At 49.8% G+C, this 25597-nt stretch overlaps 1 protein-coding gene across 7 annotated transcripts in view; it reads left to right on the top strand.

The window, feature by feature from the left end:
- Nucleotides 1-25597, top strand: part of PRDM15 (PR/SET domain 15) — a 74068-nt gene that overhangs the window by 18857 nt on the left and 29614 nt on the right. For 4 of the 7 annotated variants that reach the window (XM_028845313.2, XM_015132844.3, XM_077995727.1 and 1 more), the window contains exons 2-11: nucleotides 1484-1529; nucleotides 2182-2275; nucleotides 4328-4481; nucleotides 6542-6794; nucleotides 14475-14576; nucleotides 20688-20918; nucleotides 22466-22595; nucleotides 23860-24041; nucleotides 24285-24379; nucleotides 25032-25119. In XM_028845313.2, the coding sequence (XP_028701146.2) occupies nucleotides 1493-1529; nucleotides 2182-2275; nucleotides 4328-4481; nucleotides 6542-6794; nucleotides 14475-14576; nucleotides 20688-20918; nucleotides 22466-22595; nucleotides 23860-24041; nucleotides 24285-24379; nucleotides 25032-25119 (1366 nt within the window). In that variant the 5' untranslated portion in view covers nucleotides 1484-1492. The remainder of the gene's footprint in view (nucleotides 1-1483; nucleotides 1530-2181; nucleotides 2276-4327; nucleotides 4482-6541; nucleotides 6795-14474; nucleotides 14577-20687; nucleotides 20919-22465; nucleotides 22596-23859; nucleotides 24042-24284; nucleotides 24380-25031; nucleotides 25120-25597) is intronic. The other 3 variants (XM_077995728.1, XM_077995730.1, XM_077995726.1) reach the window with 2 other exon arrangements.

Genomic DNA, 25597 nt, shown 5'->3' on the forward strand with positions numbered 1-25597 from the left:
CTGCCTCACTTCCTCGTAGCTAATTCACTCTCCTAACTTGAAGTTTTCAACCCTACACTGCTCTCAAACACGCATGTTCAGTGACTGTGTTTCCATATGGGTTTTGCATGGTCTGCTTTTCACCCTTCAAGCTGCTGGGGATGAGTGGGGTGGAGGGCATGTGGAATCAGCATTCAAAAAGTGCCAGCATATGCACGCTTTCCTAAACCACCAGCAGCGGGCATCAGAGAAGCAGGATGCAGGAAGGACGTGCCAATGGGCACAGTTGGGAATGGGGGTGGGCAGAGGAGGAATGATTATTCGGTAGCACATACTGTGTGTATCTCGCTTTATGCTCCTCCCAAATTGCATGAGGTGGGTGTTTTTATTTCCATTTTACAGCCCAGGAGTGAACAATGTCTAGATCACCCTGTAAATATATGTGTGTGTGGGTGTCAGTTTGTGCTCATCTACCCACTATGCAAGTGTTTATGGAGGTGAACCTCAAGGATGGATAGGGAATAGAATTATTGGATCTGATAACAGCTTATGTGGGAGCACGAGAGTCCTCCACAACATCATGCATTTATTTGGTCCCCAGAGAAACGAGTGTTTATGGGGCACCAGCCATAGGTTAGGAACTGTAGAAAAAACGTTGCATTAGACATACCCGACCTTGAGGAATTCACGGCCCAGTGAGTGAGGGGAACAAAAGTGACAACTGGCTTTTTAAAAATGGTGATATAGGTGGGCACGATGACTCGTGCCATAATCCCAACACTTTGGGAGGCTGAGGTAGGAGGATTGCTTGAGCCCAGCAGGTAGAGGCTGCAGTGAGCTGTGATCTCGCCACTACACTCCTGCCTGGGTGACAGAGCAAGACCCTGTCACCACAAAAAGGTGATATATTTGTTTTAAAAATGGTAATTTATGGCTAATATGAAAAGATGAAAATCTGAGTTCACGAGACTGTTCAAATCCATTGCTTTTATTAAAAATAACATTATTTGAGGTGAGAAGGTGTTTCAGGGACCCCAGCCCCATCCCACAATAAGAGGAGACCCCACTGTGTGTTCTCTTTAGAGCACCACGTAATGTCCCTATACTGGCTGGAGGAGGCCCTTAGTAGGAATTGTCTTTAAACATTATTTTGTTAAGAGGCCAGGCGCAGTGGTTCACACCTGTAATCCCAGCACTTTGGGAGGCCGAGGCAGGTGGATCACAAGGTCAAGAGATTGAGAACAGCCTGGCCAACATGGTGAAACCCTGTCTCTACTAAAAATACAAAAATTAGCCGAGACTCATACTTGTAGTCCCAGCTACTCAGGAGGCTGAGGCAGGACAATCACTTGGACCTGGGAGGCAGAGGTTGCAGTGAGCCAAGATTGTGCCACTGTACTCCAGCCTGGGCAACAGAGGGAGCTCAATCTCAAAAAAAAAAAAAAAAGTATTTTGGTAAGAGTATTTTGGTATTTGGTAATGAGGCTCTCTTGTATCCTGACAGGTGTCAGAGATGGCTGAAGATGGGAGCGAAGAGATCATGTTCATCTGTAAGTGGCCCGGGGACCTGTCTGAGACCAGCCCTACGTCATAGAACACAGATGGGCATGGCGTTTGCTGTCTAGGCAAAGCCATGTCCACATTTGGTTTTTATAATATAGAAAAGTTGTGTATTTAAATTTTCCCCACGAACCATTTATTTCCTAAGCAGTGCACTTACAGGGGTGTGGTTTTAATAGGATCACCTTTCTCAGAACTCCTGGCCGAGGGCACTTTGCAGCGGGTAGCACTTGGTCCAGAAAAGTAATCCAGGACTAGGCAGGAGGGAAGTGTGTTAGAGTTATCATGAACCCGCTAACATTGGCCATTTTCATTTATGCTCATTCTTTGGGGAGGGTCTTGGTCTTCGTCACCGTGGAGGTGACCGTGCTTGATTTCAGGTGTGTGGCGGAGCTGGCGCTTTCCCTGGAGGCGTGTCCTGCCTTTGCACTCCTCATGTGTGCGTGAGCACTGACAGAGGCCTTCGGGACACAGGCCTCGTGCCATCCGATGCACCCTCCCTTGCTTGTCTTTGTAGTGTCAGATGCATGTGTCTCATGACTCTGGGTCACCCTCATGGGGCCAGGGTCCCCATTTCCCAGGTTTGTGTTCTTTGCGTGTCTCCTTCCCTGGGTGCTCTAATGCTCGGATGTCTGCTTGCAGGGTGTGAAGACTGCAGCCAGTACCACGACTCCGAATGTCCCGAGCTAGGCCCAGTGGTCATGGTCAAAGACTCCTTTGTGTTAAGCAGGGCAAGGTGAGTGACCGCCGTGAGCTGCTTTCACGGTCCCGGGTCTGTCCATATGCCAGCTGCGGCAGGAGCCTAGCAGTCTTCGTGTCTGCAGACGGGGAGGAAGGAGCCCGAGGGAGAACAGAGGCACTCTGAGTGAGTGCCAGCGATTCCCTTCCCTCTGTGAGCTGAGCAGCCTTGCTGCCGGGATGCGCCAAAACACGCACTTCGAAGCTCCAGAGTGAGTTTCTTTGATCCACTCCAGGGTTCTTAGCTGGAGCCCAGCTGTTCCTGACACATTGTGGAGGCTGCAGAAGAATGGACTGGCCAAGGTGGTTGATGTGCTGAACACCAGTGGCCAAGCTGGAGGTCTGCTCGTTGGCTTCTCTGCATTCCAGGTCTTGGCCTGCCAGCGGACACATGCACACGCAGGCGGGGCAGGGGATGGGGGTCATGAGGACAGGACGGGGCTGACCCACAGCAGCTTCCGGAGGCAGCCCCTGCAGGCCTGGTGAGGCAGCTCAGTGGGCAGCAGCTGCCCTGCCGTTCCACCCTCACTTGGGGAAGGCTGTGCCACCTGGTGGCCCCGGGCAGGTGAGCTTGGGCAAGGCACTCCTCTCCAGACCTCGGTGGCCTCTGTAAAGGGAAGAGGATGGCGGTTCCTGTGGGGTGGCTGTGGTGTTGTGGGTGACGGTACCTGGCATGTGCTGCTGCTGCACAGATGGTCACCGTCTTTCCAGGACTGTTTCCAGGAGCCTCCCCACTGCCTCACAACACCGTTCATTTGTTTTCTTCTTAGTGTGATTCAAAACAAAGAGATTAATGTTTCAGCCTAAAGTAGAGAGCGGATCAACCCCCCTCTTCCCATCAACCCCCCTCTTCCCCAGAACCCTCAGGGGCTGCCTGTTGCCCATGAAAATTCAGCTGAAACCCTTGGTCCTGCAGTTGGACCCTCTGGGCTGGCCCCTCGTCTCAGCGGCCTCCTGCCCGCCCTGAGAGGTCTGTGCTCTGGGGACACCATGTCCGCCTCTGTCGGAGGGATCTGTGTTCTGGGGACCCCATGTCCACTTCTGTCGGAGGAGTCTATGCTCTGGGGACCCCACGTCTGCCTCTGTCTGAGGGGCCTGTGTGCTGGATACCCCATGTCCGCCTCTGTTCTGGACGTGTCATGGGCTCGTCCTGGCTCCTGTGCCTTCCTCCCCACACCCTGTCCTTGACATTCTTCTACTTCAGTTAAAGAGATCACATCCTCAGTAAAACTGGCCTGCTCCACTTGGCTGGAAACCTTTCTCTTTGGGACACCCATGGCCCTTGCGTCTCTCTCGGGGTGCTGTTCCTACGGCTCCTCAGCAGCAAGTTCCCTGTGATCCCCCCTCCATCGCTGGTCCCCACGCCAGTCTGACCCTTTCCTGTCCCATAGCAACCCCACCAGAGATGCACCTGTTGTCACTGTCTTTCCCACGGGGAGTGAAATCCATCCTCCAGTAAACAGCCCTGCCATGGTGTGCTCTGGGTGAATCTCAGGAGGGCCTTGTGGTCGGCCTCGTGTAGCTAAGGCCACAAGATTATGGCTAGATTGCCACAGCCCGAGGGCATCATCACAACCTCAGCCTCAGTCTTCATTCAGCACCTATTAGGAAGGCTTCTGTTTTCTTTTTCTTTGAGACAGGGTCCTGTGCTGTCACCCAAGCTACAGTGCAGTGGCACAATCTCGGCTCACTGCAGTCTTGAACTCCCGGGCTCAAGCCATCCTGCCTTAGCCTCCTAAGTAGCTGGGACTACAGGCACACGCCACCATGCCCAGCTAATTTTTTGTATTTTTTGTAGAGACAGCGTTTCACCATGTTGCCCAGGCTGGTCTCAAACTCCTGGGCTCATTCAGTCTTCCCACCTCGGCCTTCCAAAGTGCGTGCTGGGATTACAGGTGTGAGCCACCAGGAGGCTTCTATTTTATCACCTGGAGAATTTTATTTCAGAAGACCCCTGGCGGTCAGTGAGGGCGAGCTTTTAGGTTATCTTAACGAGTCGGTCCCCAGGTGTGCGTGCTCTCTTTTGAGTCTTGTTTTATTCCATTTCCAGGTCATCCCTTCCTCCCAACTTGGAGATCAGACGACTGGAAGACGGAGCCGAGGGAGTGTTTGCCATCACTCAGCTCGTCAAGCGGACACAGTTCGGTCCCTTTGAGTCCAGGAGGGTCGCCAAATGGGAAAAGGAGTCCGCGTTTCCCCTGAAGGTAAAGGCTGTTGCCAAACAGGAGCTCAGGAACCGGGTATTTTTCTGGCGTTCCTATGTGGGAATGGGGAGTGAACCACCGAGTTTCCATGATTTGTCAATTCCTTGAAAATAGCTCTAAACATTGTAGGTCTGCTTAATTTCCAAGGAAACGTTTCTTTTTACGTTGCGAGAGCATCAATATTAAGTTGGTATTTTGTAATTTTCAGTTTTGCAGAACATTAAAGAGTGTATTTAAAACATACGCAGGAGAAACGCCAAATGCTGACTCCAGCTGTCTTAAACGACCTCCGTTGCTGTTGCAGGCTTTACAAGGCAGTGTCTTGCAGGGGTCCATCACTCCAGTTCTTTTCACACCTGTGCAGAGCGTATGGTGGTTTGCAAAGCCCTTTCAAAGGGAAGGTGTTTGTTTAGGCAGTGATGAGACCTTGGGCAACAGTACGAAGTTTGGTAGCTCTAAAAAGCACATCAGACTGAGAGAAGACAGTGGTTCTCTACTTTGACGTGAACTCGAGAAAACTAAAATGTATGTATATCGCAAGGCAGGCTTTAGCATACGTAAAAAATGAGCCCTCTGGAAGGCCTATGAGGCCAGGCGAGGCGAGTTTTTGACTGTTTCCATGTCTGCCCTCAGGGATACGATAGTACCCCAAGCCAGCCAGGCTTCAGAAATATCTGTGAAATAAACAAATGAGGAATGGGTTGTTAGTTAGCAAACTTTTCTTAGAGACCCTTGAAAGGGATCCGCTTGTTTTAGGACAGGCAGATGAAGTGGACAAGCTTGGGTTTTTGGAAGCCCTTTGAAAACCTGAGCTTATAAGGCAGATTGCAGCAAAAAGGGGAAAAAAGGAAAGGCACTTGAGTTGTTTACAAAAAGAGACGGAAGGAAGGAAGAAAGGAAGGGAGGGCAGGGAGGGAGGGAAGGGAGGGAGGGAGGGAAGGAAGGAAAGGAAGGAAGGAAAGAAGGAAAGAAAAGGCTGTTTTAAGTTGAAGAAATATGTAACAATACCCAGTACAGCCTCTGAAAGGCCGTTGGCTTACCTGCCTGTCCTTTGCAGCACCCATCCAGTCAATGTATGCAGTGGGTGCACGGTTGGGGGTGAGGCCCCTTTAATAAAAAAAGCCTTTTGTGCCCATTTTGGTGGTCTTTCAGCTACGCGATTTTGCAGGTCATCGCCTCGTAGCGGGTTGTTCTCAGTGCACGCACCAGCGTTCAGCTGGACTGTGCCCACCAGAGGGATGGTGCCACCAGCTGGGAGCATGCCTTCCTCAGCAACTGGTGGTCATTAGGTACCTGGTGGTCCCCCACCCTCGCCTCTCACTTCCAAGGGCTCCGTCCTTAGAGAGGCCTCTCTAGGAAAAGCTCAGGAGAGGGGAGAGCTGTCTTCCTGCAGGGAGGAAGAGCTCAGATCATGGCATCAGAAAATAAGGAACAAAACCCTCCTATAGTCGTGTGGTTGATTTGAACTTCAAAATATGTAAGTTTTTCTCCCTGCTTCCTGCCTGCATTTAATCCATAAAGCAATGGTGTTGTTTGATAGACAGGGAGGTAGCCAGCCGGAGGAACCCAGCATCCTGTGGTGGAGCTGGGAGTAGAACTGTGTCCCAGTTCCCACTGGGCCATCTGGAGAGCCTAGGTGTCCCTATGACACGTGGACTAGGAGTGGAGCTCAGATAGCCCAAAGCCGACCTGGACCAGGACTAGAACTTCAATATCCCCAGACCCACTAGAACCTGATTTGAACTTGAGTTCCGCACCTGGGCCGCGAGTAACACTCAGGTATCCAGATGACACATAGACTGCTGTGTGATGTATGATGACACATAGGCTGTGTCTGCTGCCTCCTTTTGCCTGTGACTAACTTGACCCATCCAAACCACATGGTCTACCTGTGACCCTCCTCACCATTGTAAACACCTCAGCATCCCATACAGGAGCCCTTATGGCCTCTGAGGTGGCACTGTCTAGATGGGTTCCTCAGCACCCGCCCCCGACACGCTGACACGCAGATGGGTAATCAGCCATTTTCCTGGCTTCTCCGCGGGCTGACTCACCCTCAGGTGTTCCAGAAGGACGGGCACCCCGTGTGCTTCGACACCTCCAATGAGGATGACTGCAACTGGATGATGCTGGTGCGGCCGGCGGCGGAGGCTGAGCACCAGAACCTGACGGCTTACCAGCACGGCAGCGACGTGTACTTCACCACCTCCAGAGACATCCCCCCGGGCACCGAGCTGCGCGTGTGGTACGCGGCCTTCTATGCCAAGAAGATGGACAAGCCCATGCTGAAGCAGGCCGGCTCTGGCGCCCATGGTACGTGGCAGCCCCTGATCCAGAGCCCACCTTCCCTCATGCCTCGCCGGAGGGGTTATGGCCCCTTGGCTCTGTGCTGACCCCACACTGATGAGATGGGTTGTGCTGGGCCAGCTGCTGGGATGCAGAGAGTGGAGGGGTGGAGAGTCGGGTCTGTCTGTCTGCTTGTCAAACATCCTTGGTCAGTTTGGGCACGTGGATGTAACACAAGCTAACACAGTGAGGCAGTGTTTAACAACAGAGATGCGTTCTCAGAAATGTATCCTGGGGCGATGGCATTGTCTTTGGCGCGTTGTAGAGTGCACTCTCGCGCACCTTGATGGCATGGCCTGCTAGCCACCCAGGCTGTGCCGTGTAACCTGTTGTCCTAGCTACCAGCCTGTCCAACATGTGACTGTACTGCATGCTGTGGGCAACTGTGATGCATGGTATTTGTTTATGTAAACATAGACGAGGTAATAGAGGAAAAATACTGTATTAGAATCTCATGGGACCACTGTCATTGACTGAAACCTTGTTATGTGGTGCATGACTGCTTAGCTCTGCCCTTGGGGCTACGTCCAGTGACTCATCCTCCTAATCCTATGAGGCTGGGGTACTAGCCCTGTCTTTAGCCAGAGGAAATAGCACAGAGAGGTTTAGGAACTGACCCCAGGTCACAGTAGAGTAGATGAAGAAATCAGGATTGGTCCCTGGCACCTGGCTCCAGTGTTGCTGTTCACCGTGCAATGGCCGCCTCCCAGAGTTGGGGGGAGTGTCTGTGTGTGTGTGTGTGTGTGTGTGTGTGCGCGCGCGCGCGCGTGTGCGCATGTGCGTACCTGTGTGTGTGTGTGCGCACGTGCACGCATGTGCATACCTGTGTGTGTGTGTGTGCGTGCGCGCACCTGTGCGTACCTGTGTGTGTGTGCCTGCATGTTCAAAGAAAGCCCTAGTGAAGGTTATGGGTGTGATCTGCCCATATCTAGCATTCCTGCTGGAAAAGCAGATCACAGTGCCTGTCCTGCTAAGCCGGGGTCGGGGCATCACTTTGCCCATCAAGCAGGGCTGTTGAACTTTAAATCTTTCTCATCCATGTTGCGGGTGTTTTGACAGAGATCCTCCTCATGAAACCTGAAGAAACTCTATGAAATTCCTTTTGACCTGCAAAACAGCAATTTCATACGGCTGAAGCTGGCACTACCCAGCGGAGCAAATGTTATTTATTGTTGGCATGAAGATTATTTGCTCAAGGGGGAGAAATAGATATTGACTCGCCTGATCCCCCCCAAACCAAATGACCTGATTCTCATATGAGCATTGTTTCCTTGTTTTATAAATGCAGTGTAATCCAAAATGTTAGTAGCTCGGTAGCGTAAGATTCTTAACGTATTTGGAAGGTTCTGGTCTGTCCTGTTTGTCAGTATGTTTGAGGCTTTGTAAAATGCCCCTGGTTGTCCCTAATCCCAGGTCTGCGATAGGCTGTGTGGGAGTGTCCCAGCGCTGTGCTGTCCTCATAAAACACCAGCAGCCCAGTGGCTTCACGTCAGAAATGTGCCTCTCACAGTGCTGGAGGCCAGACGTCCATGGTCAGGGTGTCAGCAGGGCTGGTTCCTTCTGGGCACTCTGAGGGAGAATCTGTCCCGGGACTCTCCCCAACCTCTGGTGGTGGCCGGCACAGCGGCCTTTTGCATCCCTTGGCTTGTGGCTGTGTCACTCCGGTCTCTGCCTGTCTTTTCCCCCATGTCTCTGTGTCCTCTCTTCATAAGGCCACCTGTCAGTGGATTCAGGCCTCCCCAGTCCATTACATTCTCACCTTAACTTGATGGCATCTGCACAGATCCTCTCCCAAAGGTGGTGGGTGGATGTGAATTTTGGGGAGCCACTATTGAACCCACTATGGGCCATGTGAGGGCTGGGTGGAGAGGGGCCGCTGGGGATGCTGCCGGGGAGTGTCGGCAAGGAGCCAGGTGGGGCGGCTCCTTCTAGGGCCTGCAGTGGTGGCAGCGTCCTCTTCGGCCAGGTTGGTAAAGACTTTGCACCCTTCACGGAGAAAGACTGTGGCTTTGTGGGGAGTTCTTTAAGAATGAAAAGGACAAAAAGAACTTGGAGAAACCCACTGCCCTTTACCCAGCGGCTCCTAGCCCCACCCTCGTGGCTTTGCCAAAACCAGGTACCTGGCCTGGCCTGGCCCCGCGCGAGAAAGGCCCCCGTGGTGGTGCCCGCTGGGTCAGGGGCCATTTCCAAGTCCTGCGAGGCTGGGCTCTCTGAGCAGACCCAAGTGACTGTGATCTTCGGGACCTGAGCTGCTTGTGTCTGGAATTCCTGAAGGCCTAGGCAGCTGGCAGCATGTGTGCCCATGGCCAGCCCAGACTGCAGCCGTGCTGGGGTTTGGGTTCTGAGATGCTCTCCTTGGCCATTTACCCGCTTATCAGCTTATATCCTGGGGGATGCCCTCACCACTCTCAAGGCTAAGGTCAAAGCAAAAGTTGCCACCCCTTATTGGAGCTACAGGTGTTTTGTATTCATTTTACCTGCTGGAGACCCTTTAATCTGGAGCTGAGTTTGAAACAGTAGATTTAAGTGGAGTCAGCCTGGGACTGTGGTGTTCAACAGAGTCGCCTCCTGATTCCAGAGTTCCTAGGGTAATTCCGATTCCTCCCTAAAACTTCTCAGAATGAAAGGACACTTGTCATAATTCGACCAGGACAGTCTGCGTAAATGGGAGCATTGGTCACTTAAGCATAGCTTAAACCTCAACAGGGTTTATAATTGGGGAAATAAACAACTCAGTTACTCTTAGATTTCAGAAATGCTTTTTAGAATGGTCGCTTGTGTTTGGGGACAAATGGCAAGCAGCTATTTCTAGAGAGGTAGTGAACATCATGATTCCTGTCCACTCACTGGTCGGTTGGGTTCCTCCTTCCCTTCCCTAGAGAGCCCCTGTTGAGCTCTGGCTTGGCCCTTGAAGTGTTGCCGGCTGCCCTGGTGGGCTTTCCTTGGGGTCCACCTGCTGATTGTTCAAACAGCAACCCAGCAGCCGCGTCATCGCCCCCGCTACCTACACACACACTGCCTCTCATCCTCTGCCACCTACCTGGCTCCTTGCCCTGGGCCCCTCCTCCCTGAGCCGCCAGGGGTCCCTCTCCAGGCACAGTGGTGCTTCTAGAGCCCTGCCTGCCCAGTGCACCCAGGGTCCACCAGAGCCTGAGTGTGTGTTGAGCACCTCCCCCAGCTGAAGCTATGCACTGGAGCCCAACACTGCCCACTTCTCAGAAATGAGTATCTCAATAGATAACAAGACCTTCGAAGAGAGGCTAGAAACATCTAGAAAGCTGGCCACTTGCCCAGTTCTCACTGTTTAGACTGGACACGTGAAGGCCTGGAGTTCTAGGGTAACTGTGTAATTCCACTCCTGCTCAGCGACACGGCCTCTGGGGTGGACACTCCCAGAGAGAACGCTCCTACGTGATGGGAGGAAAGGAGGCCTTTGGTGGCATTGTTGCACCTCTGGCCCAGTGGGCGTAGGCAGAGTGATGTGAGTGGCCTCCAGGGCCATTGGTGTGCTCCTAGAACCGTACTGGCGGCCGACGAACCCAGGAACCGTCTTCCTGTAAATTACTTATTATGGTGGCCGAGTCTTTCTTGGTGAGCGTGAGAGCTCCTAAGACTCATTGACTTAATTCTGTCTCTTTCATTTGCTCCAAACATACATCTTTGTATAGAAATCAGTCAGTTTTGCAAATCAGCAGAGCTGTCTTCTAAATACAGAGAAAAGTTTGGTTTTATACTAAAGGAGCAGTAACACATCCCTTTAAAAGTTACTTATTTTATTCTGGTAGTGGATTTACTTTTCTAGTTCCTTTTCTTTTTTTGTTGTTTTTTGAGATAGGGTCTAGATAGGGTCTGGCACTCTCGCCCAGGCTGGAGTGCAGTGGCATGATCGTGGCTCACTGCAGCTGCCCTCCTGGGCTCAAGTGATCCTCCCATCTCAGCCTCCCTAGTAGCTGGGACCACAGGGATGTGCCACCACACCCAGCTAATTTTTTTAATTTTAATTTTTAGTAGAGATGGGTCTCACTGTGTTGCCTAGGCTGGTCTTGAACTCCTGGATTCAGGCAATCCTCCCACCTTCCAAAGTGCTGGGATTCCAGGTGTGAACCACTGTGCCTGGCCTTATCTTTTTTTGAGCTCACATTAAGATTGATTTTCTCTCTTTACAAGAACCTGAACCTGCTGACTGATGGAGGGGGCAGCCCAAGAAGCATCCTGGATCTTCATGGGAGAGAGCATGGGGCCCAGGAGGAGAGTGTGGTGGGGGCACCCTGCCAGTAGAGCGTTGTTATGAGACATCCCATCCCCACCAGCTTCTACTCCCTTTTACACTTGCTCTGAGAAGCTGCTGCTTGAAGAATACCACAAGATCATGGACAAATGGAAATCAGAGCCAGAGTCCCATTTCTCACTCACCTTCTGAAACACACCTGGGTTTCAAAGAGAGAAAATTTTCAAAATCACCTTTCTGATGAAAAAAGTAAAATACAAACACATTTTATAACATTGGGGAAACTGTTCAGTCACACAGAGCATCACTGTTCAACTGTTGTTGCCATATGATTCACATTTTCTAGTACTTTTTATTTTATTTTATTTTATTTTTGAGACGGCGTCTCGCTCTGTCGCCCAGGCTGGAGTGCAGTGGCGCGATCTCGGCTCACTGCAAGCTCCGCCTCCCGGGTTCACGCCATTCTCCTGCCTCAGTCTCCTGAGTAGCTGGGACTACAGGCGCCCGCCACCTCGCCTGGCTAGTTTTTTGTATTTTTTTTTTAGTAGAGACGGGGTTTCACCGTGTTAGCCAGGATGGTCTTGATCTCCTGACCTCGTGATCCGCCTGTCTCGGCCTCCCAAAGTGCTGGGATTACAGGCTTGAGCCACTGCGCCCGGCCTGTATTTTTTATTTTAATTTTATTTTTTTGAGACAGTCTTGCTCTGTCACCCAGGCTGGAATGTAGTGGCCCAATCTCAGCTCTCTGCAACCTCCACCTCCCAGTTCAAGTAATTCTCTTGCCTCAGCCTCCCCAGTAGCTGGGATTACAGGCATGTACCATCACTCCCAGCTAATTTTTCTATTTTTAGTAGAGATGGGGTTTCACCATGTTGGCCAGGCTGGTGTTGAAATCCTGACCTGAAGTGATCCGCCCACCTCAGCCTCCCAAAGTGCTGGGATTACAGGCATGAGCCACCTCACTGGCCCCTGTATTTTAAAAACCAGCACTGATGACATATAGTTTACATACAGTAAGACTCAATGATTTTAAGTATACAGTTCAGAGCTTTTTTTTGAGATGGAGTCTGGGTCTGTTGCCCAGGCTGGAGTGCAGTGGTGTGATCTCGGCTCACTGCAACCTCTGCCTCCCGAGTTCAAGCAATTCTCGTGCCTCAGCCTCCCAAGAAGCTGAAATTACAGGCGCATGCCACCACGCGTAGCTAATTTGTGCATTTTTTAAGTAGAGACGGGGTTTTGCCATGTTTCCCAGCCTGGTCTTGAGCTCCTGGCCTCAAGTAATCCACCCGCCTGGGCCTCCCAAAGTGCTGGGATTACAGGCGTGAGCCACTGACCCTGCCAGTTTAGAGACTTTTGAGTGTCTACAGTTGTCTGAACTCCACCACAGTTGACTTACAGACCTCGACTTCATCCCAGGAAGTTCTCTGGTGCTGCCCTGTAGTCAGCCCTGCCCACTGGAATGCCAGACTGTTTGCTGTGCTGTAGCTTTGCTGTTCCTTTTTTTAAAAAAAACTCTGCATTTTTGCATAGCGGAGCTCTCACTGCACCTCCAATCTTACTGCTTACTTTTCTTTGCGTGCACAGTCTGGCTCACCACATCTTAAGCCTTTTCCCTACTGGTACTATCTCTGGCATCACTTTAAAGCTGTATGGTGTTAGATTTTGTTGAGACACTTCTCTTTTGTTGGATATTTAAATGATTGGCAGTCAAGAATTGCCTCCTGTTAACTAATATTTTTTCTTAAGAATTCTTATCTTTTACAATTAATATTCAGAAAATCCTGAGTACTTCTCTTGATGAGCGGATAGTCATCATGACAAGTTTTTCTAGTCCTCTTTACTTAGCTGAGCACCAAGTTGAGGAGAACCGGCGCTTGTGGGGGTGTGGAGGCTTATTGCCGGAGACAAGGGCCCACGTGGATTAGAAGAAATTCTCCTTATTCAGAAGTGGTGGCTTTCAGCTAACCTGGGCCCTTGTCCTCTTTTTCTGAAACTTATATGTGAGTGTCTTTCTCTCTTTGGAACCTGTGTATGTTTGGGAAGGTGAGTGAGAAATGGGAATTTGGTTCTGATTTCCATTTGTCCTTGATATTTTGGGATTCTTCAAGCAGTGGATTCTCAGAGAGCAAGCGTAAAAGGGAGCAGAAGCTGGTGGGGACGGGATGTCCCGGAAAAGTGCCCTGCTGGCAGGGTTCCCCCCGCACACATACGCTCTTTCTGCTCGTTCTTTATTTTTAGTATGACAAAAAATTTCATGTTACATTTATACCTCTTCTTGTTATCTTATGAAAACTCAGAACATGCTTGCAAACGGTGATAGCAGTAATCTCTATCTTTTCCTTTTATTCATTGCATCTTTAGTGCTGGTTTTGGATATGAAAAGATACATGTTTTTTTCTAGCGCTGAATGCATGTGCAGTTGTAGTTCTGGATTATTTTTTAAAGACCCAGGAGAGTTTGTCTTTGGGAGTGGCCCCTAGAGTTTGCTGTGGGTGATGAACTTCAATCCAGGCTGTATCATGATTAGAGTCAAAGTGATGGGCAGGGGTCCTGCCGTGGGCTGGCCCATAGAGCTGCCAGATGAATTGTAGAGAAACTGGCCTGGGCCAGATTGTGGCACGCTCACTTAAAATGCCTCCCAGTTTTAGGTTGCACAAGAGCATCAGTGACTTTTTTGTTAAAAGGTGCCTGTAGTTCTCTTTATAGCCAGGTTTACACCACATGTCATGTACTCTCAGCCTAGCTCTCTCCCCAGATTCCTGTGTGGTGTGGGCTGAGGGATAGAGGTGCTTCCTGGGATAGTGGCCCCCTATCTCAGGTGTCTGTGTAAAATTAAGTTCAAATTTAGTAAAATTAAACACTTACTTCCTGGAACATGAGCCACATCTGGTTACCGGCTGCCTTGCTGGATACCAGCTATGGAGAACGTCAGTCATCCACAGAAAGTCTGCTGGACAGCGCTGGGCGGGAGCAGCAGCCCAGCCACACACGGGGGCGCCACTGGCTGGCTGTTTTGGGTTCCACTGTCTCTTATTCTATGAGCCAGTGAGAGCTGGGGGAATTACGCTTGGTTCTTTAGGATGCATTTTTCTCGTGAAGTCATGTAAGGGACAAACCTGGTCCCTCTGGACTGGCTTCTTGGAGGAGTTCTCAGCTCTGCGACTGGTGACCCTGCAGCAGGCATGTCTCTGTGCTCAGTTGCCTCATCTGTGCAAAGGGGACAGTCACATGGCCGAATCAACCATGTGTGTAAAGCTCTGAAAATGGTGTCTGTCATGTGGAGTGACCACAGGCCCATCAGCTGCTGTCATCACTGTCATCACCACCTCTCAGCACACAGCCCTTCTCCGCCGGGCCGGGATTCGGGGAGACATGAGCTGCCTGGGGGTCACCTTCTTCTCCTCTCATGTCTTTTGAAGCTGCAGGCACCCCGGAAAACAGCGCCCCCGTGGAGTCGGAGCCCAGCCAGTGGGCGTGTAAAGTGTGTTCCGCCACCTTCCTGGAGCTGCAGCTCCTCAACGGTAAGGAAGACGTGTGGGGAGCCCCCATTGTAAAACTCCTGTGTCGAGCTCCCTCTGACTTACGCTGTCACCTGTCTGCGGCTGTCGGGATGTCCCCAGCTTTGCCCTGTCTGCCCCACTGCCCCACAGTGTAGTCGCCAGAACCAAGGCTTTCTCGGGGTTTAAAGCTTCTGGGCAGTCCCGCTTCCCACCCCCAACCTCTGCAGGCCTCACTCCTCCTGGTTGTGGAAGTTGCATTTCAGCTGGGCGCCTTGACTCTGGCGCTGGCAGGGGCCAGGAGCCAGCCATGGCATCTGTTGTGCCGTCTTGCCTATGTTGTTTCCGCTTGACGGCCCCTTCCACCGTTTCTTTATCTGCCAGACATTTTTTTTCTTTTTTTGAGACAAGGTCTGGCTCTGTTGTCCAGGCTGGAGTGCAGTGGCATGATCATGGCTCACTGCAGCCTTGACCTGCCAGGCTCAAGCGATCCTCCCACCTCAGCCTCCTGAGTAGCTGGGACCACAGGGATGTGCCACCACGCCCAGCGAATTTTTGTATATTTTTTGTAGAGACAGGGTTTCACCCAGGCTGGCTCAAACTCCTGGGCTCAAGCAGTCCATCTGCCTCGGCCTCCCAAAGTACTGGGTTTACAGGCGTGAGCCACTGCGCCCGGCCTGCAAAACATTTTTATCTACTCAGGTTGACATACCAATTTAAGGCGGCTGGGAAAGAATTGAACACATTTCCAGCTTCTGCAGTGCCCTGGGAACTTTGTTTATTTGTCTTAGGGAGCTGATTTTTCTACAAGCCTCTTATGAGGCTAATGTGTAGTGAAGAAAGACTCGCGTCAAATAAACCATGGGGGAGTCGCATGGAAACAGTTTGTGGCGTTTGTCACATGTGGAACATGCTGAGAGGCCCCAGGCCTGGCAGGGTTCCAGGCAGTGCGGTTGTGAGGAGTGACTGGGACAGCCACTATGCTGATACCAGCAGACTTTAGCTACCTGGTCACACGTTCCTGAGACCTCCTACTCATCTTGGCTGTAATGAATTTACGCACGTGTCACTTTGCCCTCTGCTTGGTGAGAAGCATTTTGTGTCTGTCACCAAGACATAAATAGCAGAGCAGGCGGTTGGGTTTTCTAGAAATGCCACGTTTGTGCCGAGCACACCGCGGACCTCATGGAGACCCATGGTAGGTGCTGCACAGCGGGAGGGTGCTGCCTGCGCTGGGCGGTCCCCTCCACAAAGCCAGACAGATGCTGCTCATTTGTTTTTCTTCCTGATAACTAGTTTTGAGTGAAGAAAAAAGAAATTCCTTCATATTTTCAGTCAAATTCTACTTGTATGTCATCAACTACATAAGGCGTGGTACTCGGGCTCCCCTTACAGTGAGGCTGATGGTGACTAAGACCCCTCATTGCCAGGTCCTGCAGACACTGCCTTGTATCAACACCATGCAATACAACCGTGACTCCATTTCAGGGATGAGTAAACAGAGGCAGGAGTCCCTGCCCACAGGACGGCTGCCTTGAGGGCTGGAGTCAGGTACTCGGGCAGCCCAGCCTCTGCCACCCAGATTACCAGAGGAGTCCCGAGCATTCCTTCCAGATGACAGTTCTGCCTTCTGTGGCAGCCTCTCGCTGGGGGGCTTCTCAAGAAAATCCATGGTTCAGGAGCCCAGGACTGGGAAGCCGAGCCCAGGAAGGAGGAGACTGAGGAGCAGCCCCAAAGGCGGCGGGCGTGTGAGCGGGGAGGGGCTGTGTGTGTGTGTCCCTGTGAGGGGGGAGGGGCTGCGTGTGTGTGTGTGTGTGTGTGTGTGTGTGTGTGTGTCCCTGTGAGGGGGGAGGGGCTGTGTGACCTCCCTGAGATAGGAGGGACAGTGTGACCTCCCTGAGATGGGAGGGGCTGTGTGACCTCCCTGAGATGGGAGGGGCTGTGTGACCTCCCTGAGGTGGGAGGGGCTGTGTGACCTCCCTGAGATGGGAGGGGCTGTGTGACCTCCCTGAGATGGGAGGGGCTGTGTGACCTCCCTGAGATGGGAGGGGCTGTGTTTCTCTTTTTCAGGCTGAGGGGTTGTGTGTTCCTCTTGAGATGGATTGTGCTGGGCCAGTTTGGGAAAGGAGTGTTTTGGGAAAGGTGGGGCTCAGAAGTTAGCAAAACATCACAAGGATGTTTCACAGTTCTGGATGGCCAGAAAAGATGGCACACGTCCACTGCGTGTAGGATACAAGAGAGGATCCTTTGCGGGAAAGGAGCAAAGGGAATGCCCAGGTTGCTGGTGAAGGAGATTGTAGGACAAGAGATGTTCCCTAGTTCAAGGACAGACACCTGGTCCAGATTGGAGCAGCAGCAAGGGCTCCAGGAATAATGGCTCAAAAACGAAAAGAAAAGAAGGAAATAGAGCATTAACTGATATGTTTGTAGACGAAAGAGTTATACTTCTGGCAGAGTTTAGGGATCAATTAGTAATAAAAACACAGAAAAAAGTAAGCAAATGTTATTAATAAAAAGTAAGGCAATAATTAACTCCAGAGAAAATGAAGGTTATATATATATACTTAGAAAAAAAAAAAAAAAAGGGCCAGGCGTGGTGGTTCAAGCCTGTAATCCCAGAACTTTGGGAGGCCAAGACGGGCAGATCACGAGGTCAGGAGATCGAGACCATCCTGGCTAACATGGTGAAACCCCGTCTCTACTAAAAAAATACAAAAAACTAGCTGGGCATGGTGGCAGGTGCCTGTAGTCCCAGCTACTCAGGAGGCTGAGGCAGGAGAATGGCGTGAACCGGGGAGGCGGAGCTTGCAGTGAGCTGAGATCCAGCCACTGCACTCCAGCCTGGGGGACAGAGCAAGACTCTGTCTCAAAAAAAAAAAAAAAAAAAAAAAGAATTGGTCCAGGCATGGTGGCTCACACCTGTAATGGCAGCACTTTGGGAGGCCAAGGCAGGTTGTTCACCTGAAGTCAGGAATTTGAGACCAGTCTGGCCATCATGGTGAAACCCCATCTCTACTAAAAATACAAAAATTAGCCAGGCATGATGATGTGTGCCTGTAGTCCCAGATACCTGAGAGGCTGAGACAGGAGAATGGCTTGAACCTGGGAAGCAAGGGTTGCAGTGAGCCGAAATTGCACCACTGCACTCCAGCCTGGGCGACAGAGTGAGACTCCGTTTCAAAAAAAATAAATAAATAAAGACCGGGCCCAGTGGCTCATGGCTGTAATCGCAGCACTTTGGTAGGCTGAGGCAGGCGGATCATGAGGTCAAGAGATCAAGACCATCCTGGCCAACATAGTGAAACCTCATCTCTACTAAAAATACAAAACTTAGCTGGGCATGGTGGTGCCTGCCTGTACTCCCAGCTACTCAGGAGGCTGAGGCAGGAGAATTGCTTGAACTCTGGAGGTGGAGGTTGTAGTGAGCCAAGATTGCACCACTGCACTCCAGCCTGGCGACAGAATGAGAGTCCGTCTCAAAAACAAACAAACCAAAAAACGAATCATAAACATATATTGGTGCAGTTGTGAATACATTTTTATGGTCATAATTATGAATCCACTGATTATTGATTTACCCCAAAATAGTGATATAAATATGTTGGTGGGATTGTGGAGAAGCTAAGCGTTTGGGAGGGAGAGTATAGTCTATAAGAAAGCTAAATCCTTGTCCTCCATATTAAATAATAGATGCTGTCTAATACTGAAAAATGGAAAGGCAATAATAGGTGGGGACGAGTAGTTACAGACGGCTGCTGTTTTCTGTTTTGCAGCTAGGACTGGTTATTTGTGCATTCTCTATTTTTTCTTGCCAGACTTACCAATATCATTCGTCTTTTCAAAGCACCCACTTTTGGCTTTGTTGATCCTTTTTATTGTATATTTACTTTTATTTCTGCTCTTATTTATTATTTCGTTTTTACACTTTTCATTCTGTGTCTTTCTAACAAGTTGGATGCTTAACTCATTAATTTCCAGCTGTTTTATTCTCTCGTGTAAGCATTTTGGATGATTTTTTCCTAAGAACCATGTTAGCTGCATTCCACATTTTGATTATACAGTGCATCTAAATTTATATGCACTTAATAACATAGTCTAATAATAGGCAAAAATTGGCAGATCTACAAGGAGAAATAGAAAAATCTGCCTCCATGGTGGGGGCTTTTAATATATACATCTTAATTGATAAATCAGGCTAAAAATCACAGGAATATAGATTTGAAGCACACAGTTAACACAATTGATTTAATAAGTATATTTAAAATGCTTCATCTAACAGGTAGAGTATATATACATCTCTTTGATGTGTGGGCTGTCTTCCTCCCACAGTTTAATTCTAAATATTTTCGAATTTGCTCTGTTTTTCCTGTTTGAATTTATAATTGTCTAGAATGATGTTTGCTAATTTCCTTATGTATGGCTTTTTTTTTTTTTTTTTTTTTGACTTTAGTTCCCTTTGTTTTATATTTCTGACCCTCAATCTAAAATCACTCTTACTGCCTTTCAGAATTTCCTCTGGGGCAGGCCTGCTAGTGGCCATCTTTTCAGTCTTTGTCTCAAAATGTCTTTTTTTTAACCATTTGCATTGGAAATGGTTTTCACTGAATTTTTGATTTATTCTTATTCTCTTTCTACACAGTGAGGATGTTGTTATGCTGCTTTCTTCCATTGTTGCCCTTGATACGTCTGCTGTCATTACAATTGTTCCTTCATAAGTAATCGCTGCCTTGTACTTGTTTGCTTTTGAAACCTCCTCTGTCTTTGGAGTTCTGCAATTTATAACAGAGTCATCATTTATGTCTTTATTTTTATTTGTTTTCCCTGTTCAGATCTTGAATCTGAAGATTCATGTCTTTCATTCATTCTGGATAATCCCCTACCCTTATCTTGCCCATTGTTTAGCCCTCCTTCCCTATTCTCTCTTTGTCCTATCGTACATGTTTTAGACCTTCTCGTTATATTACACTTCATGTCTTCTTAGCTCCTGCTCATATTTTTCTAGCTCCTTGTCACTTTTCTACATTCTGGGTAATCTTTGCAGCTCTTCATTTTAGTTTATGAGTTCTCTCTTCAGTTGTGTCTAATTTTCTGTTTAATCCATACATTGTGTTTTTATTTTGGGTCTCTATTTTATATAAGTTTTATTTGGTTATTTTTCATAACAGCTTGTTATATTTGCCTTTTTTATTTTTTTTTTTCACTTCTTTACTCATTTAAATGTATTTTCCCCCAGTTTTCTCCTCTCAACTTGTGTTATTATCTAGGAATTCCATTCTTCCTGAGTTTGTGTGTGTGTATGTGTCTGCTGACACCCTGATGGCTCATTGCTTAATTTTTTAGTTTTCCTGGGGCTTTTCTTGCTTTTGTTGTTGTTTTAGTAAGCTCTTTAGCAAGGAATCTTCTTTTTCCCCCGCCCCCACAGTGGTCCTTCCGTGCACTCTGGATTGTGGAAGCAGTGTTACATAGTGTTTTGATTTTGCTTCTGCTACGTCTCCCAGGGCTTTCACAGTTCTAGGGCACAATTCTTTTCTTTCTTTCTTTTCTTTTTTTTTTGAGACAGAGTCTTGCTGTATCACCAGATTGGAGTGCAATGGTGCGATCTCACTCACTGCAACCTCTGCCTCCCGGGTTCAAGCAGTTCTCCTGCCTCAGCCTCCCCAGTGGCTGGGACTACAGATGCACACCACCACACCCAGCTAACTTTCTGTATTTTTATTAGAGACGGGTTTTCACCATGTTTACTAGGCTGGTCTTGAACTCCTGACCTCACATGATCCACCTGCTTCAGCCTCCGAAAGTGCTGGGATTACAGGCGTGAGCCACCGTGCCTGGACACATTCATATTTTGATACCTCCTTCTCAGGTTTTTGCTTTGTAGACGTGTGTGTGTCTGCTTTTTTCACTAAACTGCCCTCATGGTGAACCTACCATTGCTTTTACCACTTAATTTACTTTTAAAAATAGCAATTGTGTTGGATGCAGAGGAAATAACACAGTAGAAATGAAGTTCACTTGCCTATACAAAGGTTGGCAAATGAGATTGAAAACAAACACACATGGGAACCAGAGGCCAGGGCAGGTGTGGACGGTGGCAGGTTTCCTAATTGCATGGTGCCTTTGCATCTCTCTTTGCAGAACATCTCTTGGGCCACTTGGAACAAGCCAAAAGCCTTCCTCCAGGCAGCCAGAGCGAGGCAGCAGCTCCCGAGAAGGAGCAGGACACACCCCGGGGGGACCCCCCTGCAGTGCCCGAGAACGAGAATGTTGCCCCCAAAGAACAGAAGAAAAAGCCTCGAAGGGGGAGAAAACCCAAAGCGTCCAAAGCTGAGCAGCCTCTAGTCATCGTGGAAGACAAGGAACCCGCAGGTGATGAGTGGATTCCTGGGATGAGTACCTGCGTGGGGTGCAGCCCTCCTGGTACCTGAGGGCTGGCGGGACAGGGGGCAGAGGGCAGGGCAGGAAAACTCAGTGTAAAAAGGCCTCGTGGAAGGTAGACTCTAAGCCCTTCTGTTTTTCTCTCAATCAACTCTAGTAAAGTACAATTTCCATGTAATACATTTCACACTAAAAAGGATACAGGTTGTGGATTTTGACAAATGGATACAACTGTGAAACCAGCACCCCCGTCAGGGTAGAGGACATTTCCGTCTCGTTAGCCACTTTCCTGACTGTCTTCTGTACCAGTTCATTCCACCCATCCTGGAATTTCTCATGAATGGACTCTGCCTCTTTCAGGCAGCATACAGGCTGGAGACCCGCCCACATGGTTTATCTGTGACTCCTTCTCCTTGATCGCTGAACAGTGCTTGGTCTGTCACCTGTGGGTGGGCGCTGAGTCACTCCCAGGCCCCTCATCCTTTGATTGTGCGGCATCCTCAGTTGGGTTTGAAGAGGCATTTGACCCTCTTCCAGGGTGTGCGGTCCCTGCAAGGCTCTTGTCCCTGTGGTCCTCACACAGCCCCCATCCAAGCCACCTGCAGCACACACCTGGTGGGCCTCACAGTGAGGACGAGATCTGATGCTCAGCCACCGGCCCCTTCACCTTTGTTACTGACACCGGGCAGTTTTTCTTTTTACTGTCTGGGGTACACCAGGATTTCTTTTGTGAGAGTGAAAAGAAGTCCTTATTGTTTCGATGAATTAGAGAGAATTGGGAAGAGCAGCCATCGTGGAATATTCTGAGCCTCCCCTTTTCCACTCTGGGTCTGCAGCTTCTCGGCTCTGCACTGCTGGGCGCTGATTTAGGAGCACCCGAAAGCCTCCTGGCCAGTTTCCCCACGTCTCTGTGAATAGGCATAGAAGATGGGGGGCGGGGGAAAGCGGGTCAGGTAGATATTTCACTAATTCTTACTTGCGTTGGGAAGACATTTAGTAGGCAAAGTGTTAGAAACCAGTGGTTGAATTTTTTGGTGTAATCTTCTCCTATTTCATTTGTCTCAGGTTTCTGGCCAGGGTCTCTAGTATTGGCGATGATGTGATCTTTGACTTTTGTACAAAATGGTTAGCTAAAATGGTTATACTCATGTTAGCACATTTAATTAGAAGCATTAACATTTCTAAATCTCTGTCAGAAAATAAGTTCTAAGTTTCTGCTATATATCCAAAATATTTTTGGTTGGTATGAAGAGGGATTGAAGTAATGTTATGATGTTGTGGTTTTAAAAAAGAATAACAAATTATAACTTCAGTTTGGGCTAAGAAAAACATTTTGCTTTTCTGTGTATACTAGTAAATGTGTGGATCCCAAAATATTGCCAGTTTTTTTTTTCTTTTTTCCCCTGTGTAAACCTCAACATTTGTGCCTACCGCTGTGGCCTGGCTGTGGTCCCCATGGGGCGATGTGTCACCATGGTTTGGCTGTGTTTGTCCCCTGCTCTTGTGGTGACTTGGCTTGTCATATCCCCTTCGTACAGAGCAAGTGGCAGAGATCATTACCGAGGTCCCTCCGGATGAGCCTGTGAGTGCAACACCAGACGAGCGGATCATGGAGCTGGTTCTGGGGAAGCTGGCCACCACCACCACTGACACCAGCTCGGTTCCAAAGTAAGTCCTGCCTGGCACCTGGGGCCATCCTGTGGACAGACAGTGCTGGCAGCAGCCAGGCCATTCTGGAGGGAAGGCACCTTCCCAGCAGGAAGGCCCCAGGAGAGGAGGTGGAAACGGACCTGCTGAGGAAGCAGCAGGAATGTTCTGGAACTCAGGAGTTTAATGGTGCATCCACTGTGAAAACAGCTTTAAAGAAACGTTTTATTGTGGTTAAATACGCATGGCATAAATTTAACCATTTTAACCATGTTTAAGTGCACAATTCAGTGGCATTCAGGATAGTCACACTGTTGGGCAACCATCTCCCCCAGCCATCTGTGGCACTTTCCCATCTCCCCAAGCTGAAACACTGTCCCCATTAAGCACCCGCCCCAGCCCCCTCCCCCAGCCTCTGGCACCCACCATTCTACTTTCTGTCTCTGGATTTGATGACTCTAGAGATGTCATAGAAGTGGAATCAGACAGAATTTGTCCTTATATGACTGGCTTATTCCACCCTGGCTCATCCACGTGTAGCCTGTGTCAGAATTTCCTTCCTTTTCAACACTGAGTAATATTCCATGGTGCATATGCCCCATCTTTTGTGCATCCATTGATGGACAGCTGGGTTGCTTCTAGCTTTCGCAATGCTGCTGTGATAAAACACTTTGCTATTTGAATTTCAGTGAATTTAACAGATTGCCCTGTGTTTTAGTTATGATTCTTGGGTTATTTTTACCCTGGAGTTGAATAAGTTGGTGGTCATTTTTTGGGACCCTTTTTGGATCACCTCTTATAGTTGGCAAAATAATGTCAGAAATGATGTTACCTGTTTATTTATTTATAGTTTATCTTATTGCCCAGAAGAGTTCAGGTGGCTTACCATCAAAAATACATTTAATAGGGAAAAGAAGTTTTAAAAATCAGGTACTGATAATATGTAAAACAGAGGAGAGTTAAGACAGAGTGACAAGAGCAGAAAACAGATGTGGTTATTCTAATTGAGGCACAAACTGACCTCCAGGCTTTCTGGTGGCCAGAGTTAGAACACAGTCAGGTGTGTGGCTGTTACAGCTAAAGCTGCCTAATGTCATTATATATTCAAGGCGTCCCTTTCAGGTGCCCTGGAAGCTGGGAGTGACGCCCGGGCACATTCCCTCCTTTCTCGGTACAGGCTCGGGATTAGCTGGGAAGTTTTGGAAGGAGGCCATTTCCACGCTGCTTGTAACCTGGAACTTTTTTCCCACCTGTCTTTTCCCAACTTATTGACGTCCCCGGGCAGGTTCACCCATCATCAGAATAACACCATCACACTCAAGAGGAGCTTAATTCTCTCGAGCAGACACGGCATCCGGCGCAAGCTCATCAAACAGCTCGGGGAGCACAAGCGGGTTTACCAGTGCAACATCTGCAGCAAGATCTTCCAGAACAGCAGCAACCTGAGCAGGCACGTGCGCTCGCATGGTGAGTCTGCACGGCCCGGCCGGCGCCCGGGGCCGGGTGTGGGGGGACAGCATAGAGTCTCCTCTCCTTGGGTCGTCTCCCATGAGCTGCGCCAGTGAGAGGCTGCGGTTGGTGGGCAATCATCTCTGCAGCCCCTTTGCATGGAGGGAGTAAGGCGGCTGGGGGGGCGTTTCCCCCGTGGGCATGCTTCTCTCAGTAAATGCTCTAAGTGGTGAATGAGCTCTCGGTTGGTTGGTTCCTCAGGTGACAAGCTGTTTAAGTGCGAAGAGTGTGCAAAATTGTTCAGCCGCAAAGAGAGCCTAAAGCAGCACGTGTCTTACAAGCATAGCAGGAACGAGGTGGGTGGAAATAAGCCCAGGGTTCTCTTCCCAGTTGTGTGGATGAGGCAGACAACTGACCAAATCACCATGTTGCAATGAGAAGAAAGAATCCCAGGAGGGAGGAGAGTGGGGGAGGGAGGAGAGTGGGCAGGGGCTGTGGGGGAGGGAGGAGAGTGGGGGAAGGAGGAGAGTGGGGGAGGGCTGTGGGTGCCCAGGCGTCCCTGAAAAAAGAGAGTCCCAGGAAGGAGGAGAGCGGGCGAGGGCTGTGAGGGAGGGAGGAGAGCGGGCGAGGGCTCTGGGTGCCCAGGCGTCCCTGAGAAGAGAGTCCCAGGAGAGATGAGAGGAGGTGAGGGCTGTGGGTGTCCAGGCATCCCTGGGCCACCTGCCAGCCCCTGGTCCCAGTCAGATGCCCACAAGCACAGCAGGAAGACTCAGGAGAATGGAAGTGTTAGGCACTGGGAGTGGGGCTCCCTGAGTTGTGGGGTTCCCTTTCTAGGCAGGTGAACAGCAAGAGCACGCATCCTTTGTGTTCCTAAACAGAGCGGGAGGGTGGTGGAGGTCAGAGTCGTAACAGACACAGGCGTGGAGTCGCCCGGGCAGCGCGTCGGGGGCTCGGCCTCTGTGGACTGTGTGCTGGGCCGTCTCACTCACGGCGTGTCCCTCTGACCAGGTGGACGGCGAGTACAGGTACCGGTGCGGCACTTGTGAGAAGACCTTCCGCATCGAGAGCGCGCTGGAGTTCCACAACTGCAGGACAGGTGAGGGCGCCGGTCAGGTCTCCCCTCGGCCCCTGTGCAGTGCGGATTCTCAGATACGCTGCAGAGGCTGGGGAACTTTAGGCCAAAGTAGATTGTTTTCACCAATAGACAGCCTCACTTTTAACATTTCCCTCTGTCCATTTTGCTTCAAAGCATTGTTATCCTAAAGATACACAGATGCAAACTTTCCAGTTAAAAGGGATTGATTTTCTTCCGGCATTTGTCAGCCGAGCTGCGTACGGCCCCACATTGGAGAGCATTGTAAAGCCGGGGGCCGTTCTGGCTAAAAGCAGGGAGCAGCAGTGTCCGATGTTTCTAGGGCCGTCTGAGGAAGAAAGGAAAAGGTCAGGATAATGGCTGGAGGAGTGTGAGCGCTGGCTCACTTGCTTGCAAAGGTTGTTCCTAACCGCGAGCCCTCCTCCATCCACATCTCCTGCGTCGTCCAGGGTGGAACAGGGTTGCCCCTGCACACATCCTT

Source organism: Macaca mulatta, chromosome 3 (genome assembly GCF_049350105.2).
Source record: "Macaca mulatta isolate MMU2019108-1 chromosome 3, T2T-MMU8v2.0, whole genome shotgun sequence".
Taxonomy (NCBI): Eukaryota; Metazoa; Chordata; class Mammalia; order Primates; family Cercopithecidae; genus Macaca; species Macaca mulatta.